The sequence below is a fragment of the Ascaphus truei genome, chromosome 2 (genome assembly GCF_040206685.1).
Source record: "Ascaphus truei isolate aAscTru1 chromosome 2, aAscTru1.hap1, whole genome shotgun sequence".
Lineage (NCBI taxonomy): Eukaryota > Metazoa > Chordata > Amphibia > Anura > Ascaphidae > Ascaphus > Ascaphus truei.
The window spans coordinates 222,262,775-222,282,426 of record NC_134484.1 but is presented as its reverse complement, the minus strand read 5'-3'; the positions used below and the strand labels follow the sequence as shown (position 1 = coordinate 222,282,426).

General features: G+C 39.6%; 1 protein-coding gene across 1 annotated transcript; it reads left to right on the top strand.

Moving 5' to 3' along the window:
* Positions 1-5,110: 5,110 nt before the first annotated feature.
* Positions 5,111-17,241, top strand: LOC142488191 (uncharacterized). The gene is made up of 4 exons (XM_075588565.1): positions 5,111-5,174; positions 15,647-15,724; positions 16,090-16,896; positions 17,186-17,241. The coding sequence occupies exons 1-4, from the start codon at positions 5,111-5,113 to the stop codon at positions 17,239-17,241; spliced, it is 1,005 nt and encodes a 334-aa protein (XP_075444680.1).
* Positions 17,242-19,652: the final 2,411 nt, after the last annotated feature.

Genomic DNA, 19,652 nt, shown 5'->3' with positions numbered 1-19,652 from the left:
ATAGGGAATTATAATAATTCAATAGGTGCAGCAAAATCAGACAATAGTAAAAGAAATCCCTGCCCCAAAGAGCTTACAATCTAAGATGTTTGATGGGAGACTTACAGAGACAGCAGGTGAGGTAATAAGTGCTGTGTATGGCATGGTATATCTATATATATATGAACAAAAAACAAACAGAAGCGCAAGCTCCATTGTTGTAACTGTTTAAACAAATGAGTACATTTATTAAAATCTGCAGCCCAAAGGAAATGCACTTACAGGATTAAAAGAAGCAACCATAGTTGAAGAGAAATCTCTGTGTGAAGTCATCAACAGGGGTGGGGGAGTTCAAGATAGGCAGGGTGCACCTGATCAGCTCGTAGCTGCAACCAACTCCTGTCACAAGTTGGCGCCAGATCGCCATGGCTCTCAGTGCCTCCGCGTCCTCTGCTCTGGGAAGATTGGCAACTGTCTAGAATGTTTTCCACTTTTGATTATTCTTTCTCACTGTAGGGTGATGGACTTTAAATTGTTTGGAAATATACTTATAACCCTTCCCAGATTTATGGGCAGCAACAATTGCTTTTCTAAGATCATTGCTGATGTCTTTCCTCCTTGGCATTGTGTTAACACACACCTGAATGCTCTAGACAAGCAAACTGCTAAAACTTCAGCTTTTATAGAGGTGGTCACACTTTTTGATGATCAATTAATCAAGGGCATTTGATTAGCAGCACCTGTCTGCTACTTTGCATCTTAATTCCTATGGAAGCAGTAAGGGTGTACTAAGTTTTTCACACAGAGTTTCTCCATTTTGGTTTTATTTTTGTTAAATAAATCATGACATGGTGTAATGTGTCATGTGTTGTTGTTCAATTTTAATAAAGTTAGAGGTGATTAATCAGGAATCGTAGGAAGGATTGCGCCGGAATCCTTCCTACACAGCCATACTTACTGAAGGCAGCACGCGGGCGCAGGAGGACAGAGGTTAGCAGGACCCAGACCGGAGTGGAGATAAAGGTAAGAGTTTTTCACTTTTTTGCCTCTCCACTCACTCCGGTCACTCTAGGGTCGCACTTAGCTTCCTCACACCCTGCCCACATGACGGTATAGACACCGTGCATTGCACATGCTGTTTAGCTGAAGCGCTAGACAGTCTTTTCTATTTGATTAATTAGGAATCACCTGTACTTTCTTACGATGTTCAGGTAGTGGTCCCAGATGAGCTGTATTGAGTAATTGTTTCTTGAGGAGCTGTCCTGGGCTTTGCAGTGCAGTGTGCACAATCATGTAGTAGCTCATAGATTGCAGCAGAGGCTACGAGAACCTGGAAAAATACTAACAGGACATTTTTTAAAGAATCATAGATCTTACCCTCTGATCTGCAATTTGTTTCTCCTTGAACCATTTTCTACATGTTCCTGCTTTCTTATCACCATTCAAGGGAGGACATATTCTGCTCCATATTATTTTGTGTCAGTACAATATCTTTTGTTTTATTTTCCAGGGCATTGTTGCACTCTCCAGTGGCAGAGAGTTTTTGTTTAAGCTTCATCACCATTTTGCAAATCTGTCTGTAAAGTATGGTGAGTTTAAGATCTGCCATGAATTAGTGCATCTCCAATGTTGTAACTGGGATTGAATCCAGGTCCCCTGTTCTGAGTCTGAAAAGGAACTGTCAGAGTGTATAGTCTCTGCATCTCTGTCTCCACATGTCAGGGCCTTTCCACTCCTCTCCGCCTTGTAAAAAATCTGGGAAATTTGAATTGTTCCCCCTTTTTTTCTTTTGACCTAATCTTGAGGGTCTTAGATGCTTTTTTGTAAATTAGGACATTTTCTGTGAAGAATTACCCTGTGTATTTATGATTTTGCCCTCTCAGCAGAGCACCAGCTTCATGTAGCCATCACGGAGCTCAGCCAAGCCACACCCCATTTGTATTGCTAAAACCAATCTAACTCCTGTTACTAGTTTTAAAAACTTGGGCATATGGTTTGACTCCCATTTAACATTTGATACCCTGTCATCCAAAACCGATGCCAAACTATGTGTACTTTACAGGAAAAAATCCTCCGTAAGTCTCCTGGTCAGAAAGCGTATCGCACGCCGATGCTAATGCCAATAATTGACTATGGGGACCCCAAACCCACCTTAGCAAACTTGACACCCACTACAATTCAATATGCCATTTTGTTCTCCAATGCAACTACAACACACATCACTGTGAAATGCTCAAAAAACTAGATTGGTCACCACTTGGGTATAGGTGCCAAGTTCATCTTTCCTGTTTTGCCTTCAAATACTTCCTGGGCAAGCTACCCATCTATTTGAACAAGCTCCTCACCCCTACCACATGCAGTACTTATCATCTGAGATCTGACTCTAAAAGACTGTTCATGGTCCCAAGGTTCAGCAAAGTATCTTGCCGCTCCTTCTTCTCTTACCGTGCACCCCAAAACTGGAACAATCTACTGGAGAATCTCACAGCTACCATCAGTCTAAGTTCTTTCAAAACGAAAGTGGTCTCACACTTTAATCTGGTCTGTAACTGTTACATACGCCTATAATATATATTATCTCTAACTGTGCAGGCAATGTCTTGTATACAGTATAATGTATACCCTGTTCATGTATGTAACTGTATTTGTAACTATGTATTATTTGTCATCATAACTCTATACATGCACAGGACATACTTGAAAATGAGAGGTAACTCTCAATAATAAAACTTCTTGATAAAACATTTTTATAAATAAATAAAAATTGCTTCTTTAAGTCAATGTACATTGCAATTTCATTAAATATGCCTGTTTGCTAAATTCTCTAAAATCACTAGATATGTTTTCAAAATTGTAATAAAATTGCTAGATTCACTTAACAATGAGGCTATAAATAGGGCACACACCATGCTTCACTCACTATCTGATGATATTTTCTGCCTTATACTGTACTTGCTAAAACACAGAATCTAAAATGATTTTCACTACTATATCATTCGTTAAGGCTTGGCAAAATGTTTTGCAAGGAAACAAATTTTGGGAAGAAAACACTAAATATTTTGCAAATGCATTTTTGCCAAGTTTCACACATCTGCTAGGTGGCAGAGCTATGTTACATTTATGATTGCTACTTATACCTTCTGGCTGGAAGGTGAGGGTTGTTTGATGTTTTTCTGAAAACTTCACATACTGTAACAAAATGTTAAGAGAGTTAACACAATGTTGTGCTAAATGAACATGCTTTTAAGCCTACGCTAAAGTTATAAACAATGGCCATTGTATTTGCATTACATTAGCTTTGTAGATATTGGTTAAGCTCATGGAAAATAATGTATCTGAATAATTTTGAAAAGGGCTCATTATAAACCCTGGTCTGATGGATTTCTGTTGGTCTGGCCTCCAGGGAGAAAGTAAAAGGCTGTGCTGCATTCCTTAAAATTATCTGAATGGGACACTATGAGAACAGGGGCATCAGAGTATCAGGACAGGTTTCATGATTAATAAAGGAGTAGGGGAGCATTGGAGGACATAATACAACCAGAAAGAAGGAAAGAGAGGAAAGGAAAGAGCTGTGGTGGGTGGAGGAAGTTGCTTTGGCAAAGGAGGAGGGTGTGAATATGTTAGCATTTGAGGTCCTGTAGAATTTAAGGGCAATGAGGGGTCAATGGAAAAAGAAGGGCTGTAGAGGAGGAACTATAGAGGAGGTGTTCAGCAGAATATCTACCAGTCACCACCTGGATAAGAAATAATTGTCTAATATTTGGGTGCTCAATGTATAGCATTGGTGTCACAGGAGACCAGTACTTTTAACATCTTTACCTTCTGGGATCAATTCACTAGCCAGGACAAGGTAGTGGAATAGAATGAGGTTTATTCTGGTATAACCAGCAGACATTCAATTAAACCCAAAATACAGTTAATACATGCTTACTGGTGGTCTGGGGGGAGCCTCTAGCCTCACTAGGTGCAGGACACCTGCTTCAGAAGGCTTGGCCTGACAAAGTGACTACCGTCACGAAACGTGTAGGGTGGATTGCATTCTATAGAGGACATTTATAGTGTGTCAGAAGTAAGGACAGTCTGGACTTTGTCAAGATTTCCTCCAATATTCACACTTTTAGAAGCCCTAGAGGCTTGTGGCCGGTATCTGTATCTGCAGTACAGTTCCAGGTCTCCCGGTACTCATCAGACTGTGACGAGACCAGCGGGTCTGGAATCGGGGCAGCATTGAGTGTGGTGGTGGCGTCCTAGCCAGGAAAATACTCCGTGGAGTGTTCTTCATGGGAACCCTGCACCAACGGAGCGATTGAACTGCTGATACAGGCTTTATATCTTCCACATTGTCGTGAGTAGGATTCCAATATTACTTCATCTGGATAGGATCCCTCAGTTTTGTGTTCCTTGTTTTTATGCATTGTTGTCTTATTGTGTATATTAAATTGCACTAATTTTTAGCTATTCTGTGTTTCATGTTATATGTAGTATTTTGTTTAGTGTTCTCACAATCTATTTGTGTCAGTGTGGCACTATGATTTTCTTTTTTCTTATTTATTTTCACATTTCATGAGACTTCAATCAAGATCCAATTGGAGATTGTTTTGGACATAAAGAACTATATCATCTTCTGGTCAGACAGCACTTTAAGGTTCACAGTTACTTTAGGCGCTAGTATATTGTGTTTTTTTCTGTATGTTTTTTGGTGATCCGGATTGATCTCCATTACTAGGCAGCCTAGCCCTTAATTTAAAGTCAATTTTGGTAATTACATTGGTATTATTAATACTCACGTTTATAAGCATAAGCGCCTTATCACTAGTTCACTTTTATTCACTGTTCACTTATGTAACTGTACTGTATTTGTAACCATGTATTATTTGTCATTTTAACTCCTATGCCCAGGACATACTTGAAAACAAGAGGTAACTCTCAATGTATTACTTCCCAGTAAAATATTTTATAAATAAATAAACTGGGGGTGCGAGATTTTCGGGGGGGGGGGGGGGTTGGGGCGCTCTTCCCCAAAGCATTTAAATTAAATGCCAGGTATCGCACACAAGGCCTCTGTAAGTCCTCTTACCTTGTCTCCGGAGGTTTCTAGCAACACATTGCCATGCCAACGTGGCATCAAATGATGTCAAGAGTTCACATGATGCATTGCCATGGCAATCTGACTTCACGTGAACCACAGAGACAAGGTAAGGAGGGCGCATGAGCAAGGGGGGGAGAGCAGGGGAAAAGATTTGTGCACCCCAAACTTAGAAGATTGGGAAGAAATTGCTGCAATATACAGTAGATGTTGTGTACAGTATGTGCTTGCCACAAGGACACCTGTTTGGCCTGTCTTGCCTTGCCTTGTTCTCTTTGCTGAAGCGCTGGATCGCCAGCGTCATTGCTTCCGGTGTCCTGGAGCCTACTCCATCCAGAGACCTTTCCTGTGCCTGTTTGCATACCCTGCTTCCTGAAGCCTATGTTACTCAGAGGTCATATCCTGCTTTGGAACTCTACTCTGTGCTGAAGCGCTGGATCCCCAGCATCATTGCTTCCTGTGTCCTGGAACCTACTCCTTCCAGAGGCCCTTCCTGTGCCTGTCTGCATACCTTGCTTCCTGAGGCCTCCGTTACTCATCGTCCCATCCTTCTTTGGGAATCCACTCTGTGCTGAAGCGCTGGTTTTCCTGCACCATAGCCTCTTGGTTCCGATGGCCTACCCGCATACCCTGCTTCTAGGGACTTCCATGATGTCCAGCTCCTCCCTCCCTTCAGGAGGACACACCTATGCTGCAGCTGCTAGCTGAAACATTTCCTGGTACCGATCCGACTTTCCACGACCACGCTGATTTCTCCAAAGCTGACCTCAGCTACGTATGACTACGGAATCCACACTCCAGACCAGACTACAGGGCGAAACAACACACACAGGCCTGTGAGGGCGGTAGTGTAAACTTGCTCTAATGAGATAAGGAGGGTGAGTGTATTAGTCAAATTAAAAAATCCCCAACAACTGAAAAAGGTGGTGCTCACTGGGGAAGGTGAAATTTTGGATACAGAGATAGAAAAGGATCCCCTTTGAATGTGGCACAAAGAACACCCAATTAATTCAAAATCAATGTTATTATAATAAATTAAAATATAGGTGTGAGGGATTGTGGACAGACAAAACAAACAAGTAAACATAAAATATAAAAATTCGGAGAGTGAATTGAAAGTGTAGTCAAGGAGCAAATAGCCAACACTTGATAGAACTATTTAAATAAAGAGTAGAAAAAAATGGTGGAGCACTGCTGGAAAAAATAAAGGGCTGGAGGCTAATTGCAAAATTAAAAATGCTTTATTTTAGTGCATAAGTAGACAGAGCTACAGAAAAAACAGGTCCTCTAATACATTTCGCGCTGTCAAAGCGCTTTGTCAAAGAGTAACCACAGTGTGAAAGAATCACCCCTTTATGGATGCATGAATGAGGAAGTGGATTCGCGCCAAAAAACACCCCCCGATCACGTGGTCAGGTGAAAAACTATGGGTGCCTCAAGGTTGAACACACCGCCCCAATCATATATGCAGAAACGGGTAAATAACAATATGGGTTGTTTTGTAGGTTTTAATATTGTTATTTACCCGTTTTTGCATATATGATTGGGGCGGTGTGTTCAACCTTGAGGCACCCATAGTTTTTCACCTGACCACGTGATTGGGGGGTGTTTTTTGGTGCAAATCCACTTCCTCATTCATGCATCCATAAAGGGGTGATTCTTTCACACTGTGGTTACTCTTTGACAAAGCGCTTTGACAGCGCGAAATGCATTAGAGGACCTGTTTTTTCTGTAGCTCTGTCTACTTATGCACTAAAATAAAGCATTTTTAATTTTGCAATTAGCCTCCAGCCCTTTATTCTTTCCAGCAGTGCTCCACCATTTTTTTCTACTGTGATTCACTACTACCGGAAGGAGGCACGCTACATTGTTCCAGGACATGCATCAACCGTGAGTTATATCTATTTTCAAGAATATGCAGTTTGTATATATTACTGGGCAACTTTTCTGCTCAAGCCTAGGGATATAGGTGTCTTGCTCCATTAGTGGGTGTGGGGTGGGCTCTCTTCATTGAGTGCTCATTACACACACTCACTGTGGGGTTCCTCAACCTTTATTTGTTATCCCACATTATGGCTATAAGTTGAGCATTTAAGCCTATACTGCACAAATACTCTTATTGAAGATACAATTTTTCCTGGACTATTATGCTATATGGCAATCTGACTCTGGATATTAGAAGCACCTACTGTATTGGGGATTCATTTACCTTTTTCACTGTATTTAAATAAAGATTCTACCCATAAAAATGTTGCTGTGTTTATTTCAACTCCTTAGTAGGATAATAATCCCTATATAGTGCTATATTAATATAATGATTGATGTTAGGATATATAGTACACCTCCTATAAATGTCCTTGGAGGGTGGCAAGAAGTGGTATAACCTTCCTAATGGAATTTGTTCAACCTGAAAACCCAGAGCTGAACACTGGACTCAACACTTCTTACCCAAAGTTTGTGGGAAGTGTACCTCCTAGTGTTATCCAACTAATTAGTATATTTGGCTCAGTGGTGGAGGGGCTACTATACCCACCCACTCTTCTGGGTTTCAGGTTGAACAAATTCCATTAGGAAGGTTATACCGATATATTGATATATCAGTATATAGAGATTATTACCCCACTAAGGACAATAAGAGTTGAAATAAACACAACAACATTTTTGTGGGTAGAATCTTTATTTAAATAGTTCTATCAAGTGTTGGCTATTTGCTCCTTGACTAACCTTGCGATTTACTCTCTGAATTTTTATATTTTATGCTTACTTATTTGTTTTGTATGTCCATAATCCCTCACACCTATTTTTACATTTATTATAATAAAATTGATTTTTAATTAATTGGGTGTTCTTTGTGCCGCATTCAAAGGGGATCCTTTTCTATCTCTATATCCTACAGGCCGAACAGTCTGTTAGTGGGTGGGTTTACTGGCTATGCATCTTAACCCTGTTTGTGCTCAAAGCTGTGACCATTCAGCAAGCTTAAGCCTATAGAGGAACCATGTTGAAGGGTTTTGAAGCAAAAGGTGGCACTGTGTGCTCATTTGCATGTCATTTCCCAGAATCCCTTGCTGCAGTTGAAGTGCTGTGTGCTGGGTGATAATGGTGAAAGGCGAGGTTGCAGACCTTCCTAAGACATGCAAATGAGCATACAGTAATATTTCCATTTGCTACTGTATATGCTATGCTGTGGAGGATTTTTGTCACTTTTTTACCCACCATTTCTTAACTAAGTATATATATATATATATATATATATATATATATATAGGTGATTTTGTAAGTGTTTTTAACCGTATTTTTTAACATTAAACTCTACATACTGCAATATGGGTCTTGCGTCCTTTTCTTCTTTATATTTATATATATAATATATATAAATATATATATAAATATAAAGAAGAAAAGGGTGCAAGACCCATATTGCAGTATGTAGAGTTTAATGTTAAAAAAATACGGTTAAAAACACTTACAAAGGTAAGTAGATAAGAGGCACATCTGTGGTACTTAATCCGGATTGTGGGCATACACTGGATTCGCCGTAGTGTCCCTGCTGCTGTCTGGATGAGGCATCAGTCACAAACACCCTCCTCTGGTGTTCGGCGTGATTCTGCTTCCACGTCACGTGCGCATATGACGTCACCGTGTTCGCGTCGTCACTCAGGGGGCCGGTCTTGGGCTGATGCGTCTTCACTTACAGTCTGACACGGACAGACTAAGGATCCTCCAATGGCGCACTAATTTCAGCAGCCTTAGTAGATACAGCCCTACGTGTTTCGAGAACTCTTCCTCTTCGTCAGGGGCTCTGTATCTACAAGGCTTCTGGGCTATCTATTTATTGTCAATCATTGTGGTTATTAATCAATGAAAATAACTCTTCAATCATTACCATTATAGCTGTTGTATTCAAATATAGCGTAATGTGCCAATATGACCAGTCGATGGCACTTGGATTACATCGAAGTATAGGCATCTTACAATATAATATGAGCCTTAGAGACCCCTAAAATATTGGAGTGCATAATGATGGGATAAGAATAATTATATATTTAAAAAAACACTCTCTTTTTTGGAAGAGTTGAAGCACATATCTTTATATAGTTATAAGCCAATGTTGCTCTTAATAATTTAATCTAAATGAATTTAGTAATCCATAAATTGGTATATTATTTAGAATTTCGAAAATAATTTTTTTTTAAATATAAAGAGTTAATATAATTCTAAAATAAAATTATTTGCTATGCAATTAAATCCAACAACTATATAAATTACAATCTAATATCATAACATACATCAAGCAAATATAAAGAGTTAATATAATTCTAAAATAAAATTATTTGCTATGCAATTAAATCCAACAACTATATAAATTACAATCTAATATCATAACATACATCAAGCAAATTATGTTAAAAACCCTAAAACTGTAAAAAAAAATCCTATAAAAAATCCTATATAAAAGCTGCTAAATCTATGTCCTCATTTAAACCATTAGGTGACATCGTACCTAACTGATGTACTGTATCCAGTAGCTTTCCCTACGTCTAAGTGTCATTAGTCTATCACCTCCATATTCACTATTTATAATGTGTTCTATACCTATAATCCTAAATCCCTAAGGGTTTCTATTGTATTTAATATTAAAATGCCTAGAAACACCATGGGTCATCACCCCTTTCTGTATGTTCCCATGGTGATCCAAGAAGCGCTGTTTTAAGCTCCTTTTCATCCTGCCTACATATTGCAGGCCACAATCACATTCTAAAAGATAAATGACATAAGTAAGTGAAGGAGAATAGGTTCAGGCGGTTCACAGCTTGCCGTAGGGGTACAATCAAAAGTATCCAAACGCAATCAGAAAAAAGGTTGTTTATTCAGTTCATAACAAAAATCCTTCTGCCATAAAGTAACTCTGATGCGTTTCGTCCACCTATAGGACTTTGACTTTACGCGTCAGAGTTACTTTGTGGCAGAAGGATTTTTGTTATGCACTGAATAAACAACCTTTTTTCTCATTGCGTTTGGATACTTTTGATTGTACCCCTACGGCAAGCTGTGAACTACCTGAACCTATTCTCCTTCACATACCTGATTACTCGGCTGGAGCACGTATTATAGTTCCGTGCAGGGAACACGGCTTTACTGTTTACTTTTCTTCTTACCACATTATGGCCCCGTCTTGATGGTCAGTCTCGGGTACACGGCCCCACTCCTTGGTTCATGTTTCTAGGATTCAGGACACTGATCAGTAGCGCTTTTATTTCTTTATTATTGTGGACATTGTGGATATCATCTGTACTATTTGGAGCATCAGTCTTTGGAGTGTATTCTCTGCTTGAAATTACATAAGTAGTTTTACAATTAATCATACATTTAATATTATATATATATATATATATGTTGAATCCCTAGCTTTAAATGTTGTAGCACCATTTATAATATAACTACACGTAATACATCTACCTCCACACTGAAAGTTCCCAATAACTTGTCTAGTTGCCTGATTCATGTTGCCATCTAGGCAATTTTGGGGAATTTTGGTGGTGCCAATTCATTTTTAAGTGTTTTTGCATGTCTGTATATTACCTTGGGTCTATAAGTGAGTATAGGTGCTAACACAGGATCACATTGTAAAACGTTCCAATGTTTCCCTATTATTTGATTCATTTTATTAGAGGCTACATTATATTTAGTGATAAATAGCACATTCTCGCTATCCTTTTTAATGGTGTCCCTACTCTTATCTTTTTTATTTTCCAACATATGAACTCTATTAGTAGACAATGCTTTAGTAAATGCCCTATCAATATGTCTTTCCTCATTACCTTTATTAAGTAATTTAGGGCCTCATGCAGTAAGCGACGATTATGTGAAATCGGCAAGCTTACCGATTAGTCATGTTATTGGCGATTTTTCCTCTCCGTATGCAGTAAGTGCCGAATACATTCAAAATCAAGCCGAAAACATATCCGCCCACTCTCACGATGATTAGCCGATCACACACAGGTGTATAGGCGTGCGTGGCGGGGTGCTGTTAGGTTGCCCAATCACAAATCTTGCTGAATCAGGCGAACCAAGCATGTATTGGATAGCGCGCCATATTTAAAGGCAACGTGTACTGTTAATCATTCTCTGTGTTGTTGGGAGTGAGAGAGAGAGAGACGCACAGAGCTTGGTGATTTAAGATTTGCATATTGACTGAGAGACTTGTTGTGTATTGGGAAAGCTTTGTCCTTTGTTGTTTTGTTTACATCTTTGTCTTGTTTTATATGTGGAAGTGTTTCATGTGATTGGCTGTACATTTCTTGTCTGTTTTTTGTGAGTGCTGTAAGTATGCCCGCAAAGCGTGGGAAGAGTGATGCTGGTGGGAGTGGGAGTGCTACTCGTGCGAGTACGCGTCGGAGTGAACGTACTGTTCAGGGGAGTGATGTTGCTGGGAGTGCGAGTGGTGTTGCTGGGAGTGGGAGTGGTGTTGCTGGGAGTGGGAGTGCTGTTGCTGGGAGTGGGAGTGCTGTTGCTGGGAGTGGGAGTGCTGGTGCTAGGAGTGGGAGTGCTGGTGCTAGGAGTGGGAGTGCTGGTGCTAGGAGTGGGAGTGCTGGTGCTGGGAGTGCTGCTGGTGGTGCAGTTGCTGATGGGGTGTCTGGTGGTGGCGTGCTTGCTGGTGGCCAGCTTTTGGAGGCTCTTCCATTGGAAGAAGGAGAGTCCAGTCAGCACCAGCCAAGCTCTGACCCTAAACCTGCTCGGAAGAAATGTGTGGAGAAGCCACGTAATCCTCGCTTCAATGACCAGGAAAATAGAGCTATTGTCACTGGGATTCTGGAGCACTATGACAGTATCTATGGACATTTACTAGGTAAGTGTACCTTTACATTTATTATTCAAATACATGTATGTATGTATGTATGTCTTTATTTGTATAGCGCCATAAAATGTACATAGCGCTTCACAGTAGTAATACATGTCATATAAATAACAAATATAAATAACACATCATGGGAATAAGTGCTTCAGACATACTGTAAAAGTAACATTAAGGAAGGAGTCCCTGCTCCGAGGAGCTTACAATCTAATTGGTAGGTAGGGAGAACGTACAGAGACAGTAGGAGGGAATACTAGTAAGTGCGTCTGCAGGAGGCCAAGCTTTGTGTCATGTGTCCATGATTATCCAGTGCTACTCATATGCTTCTTTAAGCAGATGTGTCTTAAGGTGGGTCTTAAAGGTGGATAGCGAGGGGGCTAGTCGGGTATTGAGGGGAAGAGCATTCCAGAGGTGTGGGGCAGAAAGTGAGAAAGGTTTGAGGCGGGAGAGAGCTTTAGATACAAAGGGGGTAGAAAGAAGACATCCTTGAGAAGAACGCAAGAGTCGTGATGGTGCATAGCGAGAAATTAGGGCTGAGATGTAATGAGGGGCAGAAGAATGTAAAGCTTTAAAAGTGAGCAGTAGAATTGAGTGTGAGATACGCGATTTAATCGGAAGCCAGGAGAGGGATTTCAGCAGGGGAGACGCTGAGACAGATTTAGGAAAGAGTAGAGTGATTCTGGCAGCAGTGTTTAGGATAGATTGTAGGGGAGACAGGTGAGAGGTAGGAAGGCCGGACAGCAGGAGGTTGCAGTAATCGAGACGTGAGAGAATGAGGGCCTGAGTCAGAGTTTTAGCAGTTGAGTAACAGAGGAAAGGGCGTATCTTTGTGATATTGCGGAGGAAAAAGCGACAAGTTTTAGAAACGTTTTGAATATGAGAGGAGAATGAGAGAGAGGAATCAAGTGTGACCCCTAGGCAGCGTGCTTGGGCTACTGGGTGAATGATCGTATTTCCAATAGCAATGTGGAAGGATGTAGTAGGGCCAGGTTTGGGAGGTAGTATAAGGAGCTCTGTTTTTGCCATGTTAAGTTTCAGTCGGCGGATGGCCATCCAGGATGATATTCCAGAGAGGCATTCAGAAACTTTGGTCTGTATAGCAGGTGTAAGGTCAGGGGTTGAAAGGTAAATTTGTGTGTCGTCAGCATAGAGGTGATATTTAAACCCAAAAGATGTGATTAGGTCACCTAAAGAGAGTGTGTAGAGAGAAAAGAGTAGGGGTCCCAGGACAGAGCCCTGGGGTACCCCCACAGAGAGATCAATAGAGGAGGAGGAGGTGTTAGCAAAAGAGACACTGAAGGTACGATGGGAGAGGTAAGAGGAGATCCAGGATAAAGCTTTGTTCCGAATACCAAGAGTATGGAGAATGTGAAGGAGAAGAGTGTGGTCCACGGTGTCGAATGCTGCAGAGAGGTCGAGTAATATGAGCAGAGTGTAATGACCTCTGTCTTTGGCAGCGTGGAGGTCGTCAGTTATTTTAGTGAGGGCTGTTTCAGTAGAGTGAGCAGTGCGGAAGCCAGATTGTAGAGGGTCTAGTACAGAACAGGTGTTGATAAAGTGTAGCAATCGAGAGAATACAAGACGTTATACATGTGATCCTAGGTCATCTGAGTTTTGTTCATATGCAAATATGGGTTCAGAATATCTTTCTATGTTAATTAGTCTGGAAACACAGCTTTTTATCATGCGTTACAAGGACAACTAAACACAGGCGGTCAATTTGCCATAACTGCATACAATATGAATGCAAGCTTGCTTACATGTATAGGTTTAGTAGTGAATGCTCATGTGCTTCACATATTACACTTAAAACAGCATGTTTGCTATCTCTTGGAACAGCTAGCAGTGTAGGAAACTGGTGCTTCTATTATTATTAATTGGCCTCATATATTTTATATGTTTTTCAAGGGCAGACAAGTGCATCAAGCAGAAAAGAAATGTGGGACACAATAGTCATTGGTGTCAATGCGTGTGGGAATCATGTCAGGGACAAGCGGAATTGTCACAAGAGATTTGACGATATTAGGTCAAAATTAAAAAGGAAAATACAAGACCAACGCGTGCATGCTACTGGCACTGGAGGTGGGCCGACACCACAACGTCTGATATTAACTCCATTGGAGGAGCTGCTTCGGGCAAAATTACTTCCCGTCGTCGTGGAGGGATTGGCTGGTGACCGTGATATTGGAATTTATCCCTCACAATTTCCACCAGGTGAGAAATATTACTGTACTAGGCGTGTCGTTGTTTACAGTTATTTTGCATATTTACGCAGCTTTTTATAGTGTCTTCCCAATATAAACATACCTACATCTATATATGTATATGTCTGTTTCTCTCTGTCTCTCATATATATATATATATATATATATATATATATATATATATATACATATATATATATATATATATATATATATATATATATATATATATATATATATATATATATAGTGTGTGTGTGTGTGTCAAATTATATATATCTGTTGTACTCCTACTAAAAGCAGTAACTAATATACCACGTTGCATTGCGTGCTCATTTGCATGTGAATTCCCACAATGCTTTGCTGCATTGGAAGCAATTTATGGTGGGCGAAGATGGGGAACAACAGGGTAGCACACATGTGTAACACATGATAATGAGAAATTATTACTACCTACAGGTACAGAACATAAATATGTATAATATTATTGTGTATTTTATTTATTTTACTCCTACAAACACGACATTACTGCCTATTTTAAACATGCATCAAATATATTGCATGCAACGGCCTACAAACATTACTTGCACTAACACATCTATAGTTGTTTATGAAAAGGTCCATTTTTGCTTAATGTCATATACAGACAGCATAATGAGGCACACGTAGCATATGTTATGTCATTGTGTTCATAACTTAAACACTGCAGACGACTATTTAGCTCCTCTACCATTGTGTTAAAGCAGCTGCAATTAATATCTCATCACAGCATACACTTCAACAGAGGGGGTGGGGTTCAGCACACACACAAATTACAGGCTCATCTTAGGGTCAACTTAGTTCACACCATTTTCACCTGTTTGAAGTAATTGAAAGGTCTGGCTGATTAGGCTTTTTGGGGAAGGGAATACCGTTCTTACAACCTGACTAGCACAACTGAAGTTAATCACACTCATTTGAAAGCGTAACTCTAGCTACTAAATGCCCCAACAACTCATTAGTTATCAAACCATACGTCACACATTAGTTCACTCATATCTATAGTTGAACTACTATCAACGACACATTATCACACACTGCATGTCTTGTCTTGTTGAGTGACACCCACATTCAGGTGTGCCACATCTTCTATTAATGTACCACACATATCCTGTACCAAAAACAAAACTTTTTGCTATATGACCACCTTCATGATAACCATTGTGAATGTTCATCTCATGATACTTATGTACATTATGATACTGATATAACTACACAACATATGATTTGTATGTACAATTTTAATCTATTTATCCTCACGCATTACTGCAGAAACATAGTATGTTGTATGTTAGGGAACTCAAACGTTCTAAGTACACAGGCATGTACATTGTTATTCCAACTATTTATGTTCACTTTCAGACACACATTTTCAGTTAAGGAACTGATGCTGTTAGGTACTCATAAATACTGAACATACAATAACTGTTTGTTCAATATTTACACATGTAAATGTACAACTAATGTTATTGTTATATATAGTTGCCCCTGGAGGACATGTGTCACCTGAGACGGAACAAGTGTCTTCACCTGGGTCATGCAGCTCAACACACCTAGAAGGTGAGTGTATCAGTTGGTGGCCATATAATACGTGCTCTTCTATATGTTATGTTGTCATGTTCATTATTTGTTTTGCACATGTTCTTTAAATAGGATTACTTAGTGTCAGTGAAAATGAAGTGTAAGGCAACATGTATTGTGTTAGTGATGTTAACTATCATGTAGGAGTTGTGAGTTTACAGCAAGTTTTCATTCATTCATATTTCATACTGAGTCCAAACATTATTCGTAAGTCAAGGTAGTTTTTAATGTGAGGTTATAAAACGTATGGAAACATGTTAGTTGTTACTTATGACACATTATAATTACATAGTAACACAGCAGAGATTAACATGCCATTTAATAATGTGTACATTTATTTGTAGAACATGATGATGAAGATGATGATGATGATGCCACCGCCATAGACACAGAAATACAATCAAGTGAGCATGAAGAGGTTCCAATTGAAACAGTTTTACCGCCAAATCGTCCATCAACTACCACATACGATGCAATTGTAGCTTCTGAGGGAAAAATTGTGGAAGCAGAAAATCGACGCCATTCTGATCTGATGACAGTGCTGGAAAGGATGATTGCACTGCAGGAAGAAACGATATCACAATTGGCACATCTCCACAGAGTCTTCATTGAAGTGCCTAAACAGTTGCAAAAAATCAACACCTCATTCGAAGCATTAGTTGTTCAGCAAACCCAAGCAAATTACTTGAGAATGACTACTGTACCACATTTAAACTTCAACACCTCACAGGCAGGATCTTTACATGCTGGTCATTTTTCACCACATGCATCTGAGCTTCATTCCCCAGGTCCGAATGTTACCGCTCAAGTAGCAGACATTGCTGTGCAGGTTCCTGACGACATCCTACCGCTGCCATCTGTACAAAATCAGGAGCTGACACCTACAAAGGAGGCGACAAAAACAAAACACCACAAGCAGTTACTACTGACCAGTTTTTGGGCACAAACAAAAAAAGACACACATGAAACAGACCAACCATCACTTGTGCAGTGTCTACCAACTTGCTCACATGTGTCAGTGGGCACAAGCCCTGTCGGTGAGTCACTGCCCAAAAGCCCTGTAGGTGAGTCACTGCCCAAAAGCCCTGTAGCTGAACAGTCAATGCCCACAAGCCCTGTAGTTGAACAGTCACTGCCCACAAGCCCTGTAGGTGAACAGTCACTGCCCACAAGCCCTGTAGGTGAGTCACTGGCCACAAGCCCTGCCCGTGAAGTGCCAGAGGCCAGTCAAAGTGGCTCTGTTGTGGCTAAAGTTGTTGCAAAACGAAAAAGGAAAATACAAGAGACAACAAGCAGGCCTGTTACTCGCTCTCAAAAGGAACAAAAATAAATAAATGTTATAATTCACTAAATATGTCTTTGGCCTTGTTTTGTTGACTTCAGATTATCGAATTAATATTGTATGTATGCTGAAGACTGTGTTGTTTCCAAACTTTCAAGTATGTTCTTGTACACGTGAACTTGTGGAAATTTTAACAGTCATAATTAATGAATAGTGTTATTAATATTGATGTATGAATCGTGTATTCAGTAATGGTCCACCAGGAGCCAGTTGCTAAGTTTAGAGAAGCTGCCATTGACTTTGCAGCAAAACATTGCATTTGGGTGTGTTACTTGATGTAATCATTGCATGTGCATATTATTCACATGCAATTAAAAAAACACCTATTTAACTGCAAACATCTTTCTTGTACGTGTACAGCAGGATTTTGTGTTAAATATTACTTACCTTTGCTGGCCATTGTAATGTTGTCCTTTAATCATTTATGTGTTCTTGTTTCAAGAACATCTCTGATGTTATACTAATATATATGTAGTATGTATGCATATATGCACACACACACACACAGACACACACTGTGTGTGTGTGTGTGTGTGTGTGTGTGTGTGTGTGTGTGTGTGTGTGTGTGTGTGTGTGTGTGTGTGTGTGTGTGTGTGTGTGTGTGTGTGTGTGTGTGTGTGTGTGTGTGTGTGTGTGTGTGTGTGTGTGTGTATAGTACTATCTAAACTGGTATATATGTATTTACAAAAAACATACACTTCATGCTTCCTTGTGAAAACACACTATTTTAAGAATACAGAACTATACTAACTGTGAGCCTATAACAGTATTGGCCTAAAACAAATGTTTATTACTTAATTCACTCATGTTTAACACCATTTTAATAGGTTTCATACAAGGCCTACTTACTGCCATCAATATGTTGTGTGTACTCCTGCATTATATTTATATATATATATATATATATATATATATATATATATATATATATATATACACTACAATATACATATAGTACAATATATACTTTATATATATATATATTTATGAGAGAGATATATTTATAGATATATATACAGACGTACTTCAACTGATGCAGACAGGGAGTTAACCAGACTTTCAAATACACACAGAATTTTATGGGGAAAAAAAACATTTACTTTTGCAGGTGTCTGTGTATTTCATGATATGGCTGTGTAAGCACTATTTTCACACAGTGCTCTATTTTATTTTTCCTGAACCCACAATGTTACTTAATTAAAAGTCTCGGAATGTTGTGAGAAACGAGATAAAAAAATGATACATGTTTGTCAGACAAACGGCTATCAGAAACCACAAACGTTCAACCAATTAATTCAACATATTCAATTGGAGTTTCAAAAAAAGGAGTAACAGTTGATACTTTTTATGACCTTGAAAAGGAAACACAGCAAATTGTTAGGCAGTGACCACTTTCATTCTTATGAGCAAAGAACAGAGACCTGCACACAATTTTTGCGTTAATCTGCAATGGCTGATGAATTCGTAACGACTATGAATCCGCACAGAGGGTATAAATTCATGATAGCAGAAGCGATTTTGTCCACTTGCGGACACAAAGCTAACACACGTCAAATCTATGATTTGATTAGAGCCAAATATCCTTATTACCAAGAACGTGGCCATGCGCGCAATTTTAATTCCTCAGTAAGATTCACTTTATCAACTAATGACTGTTTTGAACGTGTGCAGGATAAGCTAGAAGACAGGTATGGTTTCTGGAAGATTGCCAAGGATAAACATTTCACCGTGAAAGAGGGCACACATATTGTGCTTAATGGCATATTTATTCCTAATGCCAATAGCAATGGATCCGCTACTACAGTTCCGTGTGAATCGATACCTGCTGCAATATCTGCACCCTCCATTCCTGAAAGCCACATTGTACAAGAACATAACTACTATGATTATGTACCAAGCCTTTCAGCTGAAAATGCATTGGAATGGGTACCCGAAGAAATGAACCTACCTCCGGACCAATTGTTTGAAGAAAGCAGTGGCGATTCCTATGAGCGCTTCATGGAGGAGATGTGTGTCATACTGGATTCAGCGTTTGGGTCAAGCGTGGATGAAAATGCCTTGCATTTCTGGAGCGAACAGTTGCAGGCAGACGAAGAGTTAATTCTAGAAGAATGGTAAATATAACAATCGTTATGCGTTGACTCTGCGTTTAAATTTTTTTTTTTTTTTTAACCACCATTTTCACTTTCAATGCGTGGATACAGCGTAACATTGCAGACTGCATAACATGTAGCGATCACAAACAAATTGTTTCCTAATACAATATAGTAGAACCTGAAAGAGTAGTACACATTGCTGACGGAATAAATATACGCACTTTCCTATCCCTTTAAACATATTAGCAACATTTTACCATAACTCTAACACATACCTGTTTTGTTATCATGCAACATCTACAAAATAAAAAACCGGGTCCACCACGTATGACGTGGGACCCTTGTCATGGGCCAAGGCGTCCTTAAAAAGGATTACGGATGTAAGTCCCGCCACCAAGCGACGTGCGCGCCTCAAAGCCTATTGGCTGTCTTGTTTTGTTATAGTAACGGTAACTGCACTGTGTCATAC